This window comes from Opisthorchis viverrini (genome assembly GCF_000715545.1).
Source record: "Opisthorchis viverrini unplaced genomic scaffold opera_v5_308, whole genome shotgun sequence".
In the NCBI taxonomy this organism is placed as follows: Eukaryota; Metazoa; Platyhelminthes; class Trematoda; order Opisthorchiida; family Opisthorchiidae; genus Opisthorchis; species Opisthorchis viverrini.
Window position 1 is genome coordinate 602593 of NW_008751957.1, and position 7415 is coordinate 610007.

Here is a 7415-nt window from a genome sequence, read left to right on the forward strand (position 1 = left end):
GCGATGCACTGTTTGGCCCAGGATGTCAGGTCCTTATTCATGAAGGGCCATACAAAACGTGCACTAATCAACTTCCTGGTTGCTCGGATTCCTGGATGAGAAAATCCATGGAAGTGGTCGAAAACAACGCGTCGGAAAGCTTCGGGGACGATTGGGCGAGCTGATCCGGTAGACATATCACAAAAAATGGCTCCGGATTGGAGGGGTAACGGAGTTGAAGAGACTTGAAATGAAGGGAACGATAGAATAGGCAAAAAATTAGGATCAGTGTTTTGAAGGTTCGCCAGCTTGGCTAGGTCCAACTGCGTGGAAGGGTGAAGAGCGTTTATGTCAGGACGGGATAAGGCGTCTGCGACGACATTGTCCGAACCTGGAGTGTACCGAATGTCGGTAGTGAACTGTGAAATATAATCCAGATGGCGTATCTCGCGTGGTGAATATCGATCAGGCTTGGCGTTGAAGGCGTATGTGAGTGGCTTATGGTCGGTTTGAATGGTAAACGATCTACCCTCTAACAAGTGCCGGAAATGGCGAATAGCAAGGTAAATTGCGAGTAATTCACGACCAAAAGTACTGTAACGCGTTTGGGCAGCCTGCATCTTCTGCGAGAAAAACGCTAGTGGTTGAGGTGTGTTGTTAACAACTTGATGAAGCACTGCACCGACGGCAGCATTCGAAGCATCAGTTGTCAAAATCAGCTTTGTGCTCTCGTGAGTATCGAGGAAAGATAACTTTGTGGCCTGAGCAATGGCGTGCTTGGCTCTTTCGAAAGCAGCAGTGGCGGCGGGGTGCAAAGTAACAGATTTCTCTTTGGAGCCAAGTAAATCGGTCAGTGGCTTCAAAATATCTGCACAGTGAGGGATGAATCGCCGGTAGTAGTTGATGATACCAATGAAACGACGAAGTTGAGTGATAGTTGTGGGCATGGGAAATGACTCTAAGGCCAAAATGCGATCGGGTAATGGTGAAATACCTGTGGCGTCAATGTGGTGGCCAAGAAAATCCAGGCTAGTAACACCGAATAAGCATTTGTCAATGTTCAAACGTATGTTGTAAGTGGAAAAACGTTCAAACACTGCTCTGAGATGAGCTGTATGTTCAGCTGGGGAGGTGCTAGCGACTAAAACATCGTCAAGGTAGGCGTACACAAACGGTAAGCCACGTAAAACCTCGTCCATGAAACGTTGAAACGTTTGGGCTGCATTTCGAAGACCAAAGGGCATACGCGTGAATTCGAAAAGGCCAAACGGTGTTGTGATGGCTGTTTTGGGAATGTCATCCGGAGCTACGGGTATGTGGTAGTATGCTCTTACGAGATCGAGTTTGGAGAAAATGTTTGTATGGCATAGGGTACTTGCAAAATCGTGGATATGTGGGATGGGATACCTGTCTGGGATAGTAGCGTTGTTGAGAGAACGGTAATCTCCACAGGGTCTCCAATCACCTTTAGATTTCTTAGGTACCATATGTAGGGGTGATGACCAATGACTCGATGAAGGGCGGATGATGCCGAGTTCGAGCATGTGTTCGAACTCGTGTTTTGCGATTTGTAGCTTATCCGGATGGAGTCGGCGGGGGTTGACATGGACAGGTGGACCTCTCGTCTGAATGTGGTGAACGACGGAATGAGTGACCGGTTGGGTGTACTGACATGGGTGAGTAAGGGTTGGAAAATCCCTAAGTATGTCAGCAAAATGTGAATCCGGTAAGATAACGCGGATACCTGTGGATGAAGTTGGGGCACTAATTCCGTTGACTGAGAGAGATGTAAGCGTGTCTAAAAGACGTTTGTGTCGCACGTCGACAGATAGATTGTAATGGGTCAGGAAATCTGCACCGATGATGGGTGTTTGGACGTCGGCCAAAAGGAAGATCCACTTGAACGCACGTCGCAATCCAAGGTCAAGGGTGAGGGAACGTTCGCCGTATGTAGCGATGCGGGTACCGTTAGCGGCTTGTAACGAGAAAGAAGCAGAATCGGGAAGTGGATTCTTATGTGGTAGCACACTAACTTCAGCTCCCGTATCTACGAGGAAACGTAGACCACTTGAACGATCGGTGATGTGGAACAGGCGACTAGTGCGAGGAGGGCCACAGACAGTCGTCGCCGTTACTGACTGGCCGGGGTGTTTAAAGGGGTGTTGGAACGCGGCTTGAAAGAACAAGGTGGTTGACACTTGCGTGCTTTTGGGCCATAAGTTTGGTGATACCAGCACCAAGGGAGACGGGCACGAGATGACGATCTGGATCGTGAACGTGGTCGATGCCTGTTGATCTCTAACCGTTGTAGGCGATCGGTCAAAGCGTCAAATTTGGTTTGTAGGTGCGATATAGAAGCAAGAAGCGGGTCGGAATCTGTAGTGGGTGCAGGGCGGGAGACGGAGTTTACGGAGTTACTGGGGTATGTTTCGTGTATCTTATCCGCCATCCGGGCTAGCTGCTCTAAGCTGTGGTCATCAACGAAAGCGCTGATGACGTGGGACATGGAGGGTGGGAGTTTGTCGAGCCATAGTTGGGCCATGATCTCCTCTGCTAGCTTACGGCCGCAGAGGAGACTGCGCATGTGGCGAAGCATTTGTGATGGCGATCTGTCCCCAAGTTCGACGGTGGTGAATAAATCCCGCAGCATTTTGTTTTCTGATTTCCCTGTCCTACTTATGACGGCCGCTCGAAGGGCGTCATACGGATTTTCCTTAGGAATATCTTCCAACAGATCTTCAACTTCTGTTGCTACATCACAAGGAAGATGCTGGACAACATAGGAAAACCGGGTGACTTGGGAAGCGATGCGTCGGGTGGCAAAAACGGCCTCAACCTGGTGAAACCATACCCTTGGGTTGCGTGGATTATAGTCTGGTAAACGTATACTAATTGCATTCTCGACTAATTCCGCTGAGTCAAAGTGTGCCTCCATGATTACCGGGCAAAAGAAGTAAAATTACGACGATTTGAAAGGAAAAGTTTTCAAAAAAAATATCTAGAAATACTCGGGCTCACCAAATTTGTAGTGGTCTGGCTACCCAATAAGTCAGTTTACCAGGAGTGTGTGGCAAAGTAATAAAAATAATTACGCTAAGTTGGGTATACAAAAATAAATAGGTCAGATGGAACAGACTCACTAACAATTGTTCTCTTTAAAATAGTTCGTCGTTGGCCCAGGTCAGCGAATAAACAATAATCCAATAGTGTTGGTCCAGAGGTCTTCTTCTGAACAGTTTCCACATATAATAGATTCCGAAGATAGTCTGAAATGTTTTGGGTACCAGAGTTAGTATATGAGACTCGCGAATGACCGCTGCAAGCGCGAGCGAAATCAGAAGAGAGAGTCGAAGCACGTGACCACGCTTGTATTATGTGAAATTGTACAAGGGCGCGTTTTTTGTAGTTTCTCGTATTAAAAAAAACGATTATGCAATTGATGAAATACCTAGTGTTATAATGGAAGTAAAATAAAGGTACAAAACGTCACAACTTCTCTCGTTGTGTGATGACTGAGGGTAAGATTCATCATGGCTAACCTTTTTAGTTTGGTTTTTAGTTGTCCTGATTATTTTTCCTTTATGCAGAATTGACAGCCTACATGTTTGAGCCAAGGAGCTTTGCCATCCTGCCCGAGTGCAAACTCACGGAACCCTTCTGCTCCGTGCGTCTATTTGATTCCAAGTTTCCACACACAATGAAAGCACCTATGGACGGGGAGTCTCTGGAAATGGGAATTGATGGTAATTCCTATCGATGAAAATTGGAGGCGAATGTCGTTCTCTGAGACCCAGCAAATGTGGTTGCAGATCCCCAATACCTACTTACTATTGAACCCTAATGACAGACTGCGTGCGAAACGGTGAACTGTGACTTCGTGCAAAACAGCGAACTGTGACTTCGGGCGCCTTCTTTGATTCCCACTGCTTCGTCATGATTGGCTTAGACTCTGTGGGTCCCGTGGGTTGCAGTGGAAAATTCGCGGAATTCAAAGTACCATATCGAGGCGAAGTTAGCACTGGAGTAAGTCCGTGTAGATTTTTTCATCGCCTTCTCCGAAGACTACCCTGTTCGCTTGTCAATATAACGGAGGTGTTGTCATTGGGGCCGACTCGAGGACATCTTCTGGGTAAGCCTATTGTGGATGTGCTTATTTATAATTCGAAGAACTTATGTTGTCAATCGCGTGACCGACAAATTGACGCCTTTGGCAAAGAACATCTACTGTTGTCGGTCTGGATCAGCCGCAGACACACAGAAAGTTGCTGATATCGTCCGTTATCAGCTGGACTTCCACCGGATGCAAATGAATAAAGACCCAACCGTCTTAGAAGCTGCTGTCACGTGTCGCTCTTTGTGCTACAGTTACCGGGATGACCTCAGTGCCGGATTATTTGTTGCTGGTTGGGACGAATCTGGTGGTGGACAGGTAGTTTTGTGCTATCCTTTCATATCATACTTTCAGATATATTCTATTCCTCTAGGAGGTATGCTTCTAAAGCAGCCGGCAGTAATCGGTGGCTCCGGGAGCACTTATATCTATGGCTACTTCGACAGAGAATTCCGAAAAGATATGACGAAGGAGGAATGTGTCAACTTCGTGTCCACAGGTTCGCACTCCTGCGTCTGATCCTTGGGATTTGTTAAAACTTAAGTTGTTCATAATTTCGTGATGTTCTTGAACTTTCAGTGCTACACGCTTGGAGAATTCACATGGGCATGAATCTCATTGAATCGGATGTTTATATTTTGGCAGGACCATGCTTCGTGTCTGAAAACCCCAACCCACGAGCTTAGTTTATTCAGTTCGTCACTTTTGATGGGTCAGGTCCTTCTCTGTCCTATCTCGCTCTTACGACTTAAGACCTGAAATAGGCTTTCTGGTTGTGCAACAAGTCAAGATCACTATCAGTAGTGACGTTGCACGGACATGTTTTGGCTGCGATGTCGATAGGATTGACTATGCAATATCCGTTTCGTGCGTTATTGCTTTCGGAGGATAGACAGCGTATTTAGGTAACCGGTTGTACAAAGTCTGTACATGGCGTGGAAAGTACTGTCAGACAGCGTCTCTTGGCCTCGAGGAGTTCGACTGTCGTCCGAGCTCATTCGACCTTTTGCAACTTATGTGGTTTGTTTCTCGGTCGGAATTTGCGGCTGCCTAAATATACCCTAATTCATTTCGGTCGTAATGAGTAGATCAGTACATCTGCAAACGTTTCACCAACATGTGTTCCAACCTATTGGCAGTTCCTTCTCGATAACGATTACATTATCATCAGTCTTGATGTTTCTGGGCCAGGTGGCTCAGTGGTTAGAGCGCGAACTTACTGACCGGAAGGTCCGTGGTCCGAATCCGGCCTCTGCCACTCGACTTCCCCTGTCTAGGCTTGGGCAACCTAGCAGTATCCCAGCCCTCGTGCCTCCTTCGTGTGGCATGGGAGCTAGGCACCAAAAGGGTGCTACCGCTGGACGATTATTGTTATTATTATTATTATTTATTATTATTATTATTATTATTATCACTATTATTATTAGTCTTGATGTTTACTTTCCTTCCAAGTTAGAGTGGCATATTTAGAGATGTAGTAGAAATTGATTGGTGGCCTCATCAATCATTCATGAATATTGTTGCACTTCGGTGGTGAGAACAACAAATGATACAAATAATTACAAATGGTTACTGGTGATCGGCACTGTGAATTGCCATCATCTCAGTGAGAACACTGAATCCTGCTTTTATTCACTAGTCTTTCGCGGAACGAACTACACTGATTTTTGTCATATTGTACAGGCACAGATCACATCCTTCACAGAGGTTAGGAACTTGCTCGGAAAGTTTAACCCAGATAAGACCTGGTGCCTCCTTACAGTGCACCGGGAAGGATCTCGAATTATAATGGCGTTGGACATTCGGCTATGTCATTCCTGAATAGAGTCCTATATGGTAAGTCAAACGCTGTTCATGGGTCCAGAAATACAAAGCTGATCGAGTCCTGTTAATTGCGCGGATGTTCTGGAAGTTACCGGACGATATGGTTAGTTCAGTATCTACACGGAATCGATGTTTGGCTCGTTGAGATCGCCATTTTCACATCCAGCAACCATCAATGATGTCCTGTGCACTCCCAACGGAAATTTCACCGCTGGACAGCAAATTCGATCGTCGTGACATCGCGCTTACAAGCCAAGAGCATTTCACACTGCCTTCGTTGAACGAAGTTGAGGTTTTGCCGACCACTTAGACGACCAGTGGTTTATCAATTCCCGTCACGAAGAGACTAGACCTTGCCGTGGTGTGGCGACCCATTGAGCTATACTGGTGGGTGCCCGCGCGACACACATTCTCACATACCATGGTTAGAGGTTTGACGAACACAGTCTCCTGGCCCTCCAGTTTGGGGGTTGGAACATTCGTGGCGAAGTGTTCCATAAAAATGATATTGTACTTGCATTTCCAGCCCAAACCACTGCCTTTCGGTTAGGCTTTTTAACCAAAGGCTTTGGTTGAGGACCCTAATAATCCTGCTGTCCAGATGTGGGCGCCCTGGCAGTATCCCAGCCATCGTATAACCATGAACTGCACATACACAAATAAACTCATGCCACATCGGCCGTCGCGTGATGACATCAGCCGGGTCGCCTCATACAGCAGGGCGGGTAAGCGAAAACGTGCTACTGCTGACGTCTCCCTTCTTACACTTTCACGTTTTCCTTCTTTCACCCTCCCCCACCCAAATTCGAATACTTTCTCCGCAGGTCTCAGCTCTATGACTGGCCGTTTTGCTCGCCCTGCATCACACTCAGCTGCAGCTTCTGCACGTCCGAGTTCAGTTACAACCCTAAACACTTCGAATTCTGTTTTCGAACCTCAAAAGCCTGTCTATTTAGCCACCTTCATTATTCACACACTAAAGCAAACAACTGAAAAGGTGGCTCTTGCTCCTACGCTGGATTCCCTCAGCATTGATTTATGTTGTCTGTCAGAAACAAGGACGCAGGACGCAAGTACTGTGATTTTCCAAGTTCCGGCTGCGCACTTCTGGCGATGCAGAGGCCGCCGCAGTTGGATATGCTGGGGTGGGTATTGCACTGAGCGAACGGGTGGAAGCGTCTCTGCTTGATTGGATACCCGTTGATATTCGCCTCTGTGCGGTTAGTTTGGCAACATCTGTGAATCTGGAGGAGGTGAGGTCCATCGCACCTTGTTTATTGTGCCTGCTTACGCCCCAACTGATTGTTGCCCTGAATCTGCCAAGGACGATTTCTATGACATCATCATCATCGACAGCATGACATCAGTGTTCGACACCGATGCTTTACTGCCGTACAACCATGACTTATTTGAAAGCCTTATTGTAAAGAAAAGAGTAAAGGTGGACGGGGAGGGACTTAGTCCTAGCTTAACACAATCATTCCGAGGTGCCTACACCTCC

The 7415-nt window shown here is 46.9% G+C and overlaps 1 protein-coding gene across 1 annotated transcript in view; it reads left to right on the plus strand.

The window, feature by feature from the left end:
* Positions 1–3865: 3865 nt before the first annotated feature.
* The window catches only part of T265_09727 (hypothetical protein), a gene marked incomplete at both ends in the record, with an annotated part of 15303 nt that continues 11753 nt past the window's right edge, over positions 3866–7415 (plus strand). The window contains one exon of the mRNA XM_009175890.1: positions 3866–4589. Within this exon, the coding sequence (XP_009174154.1) occupies positions 4124–4589 (466 nt within the window). The remainder of the gene's footprint in view (positions 4590–7415) is intronic.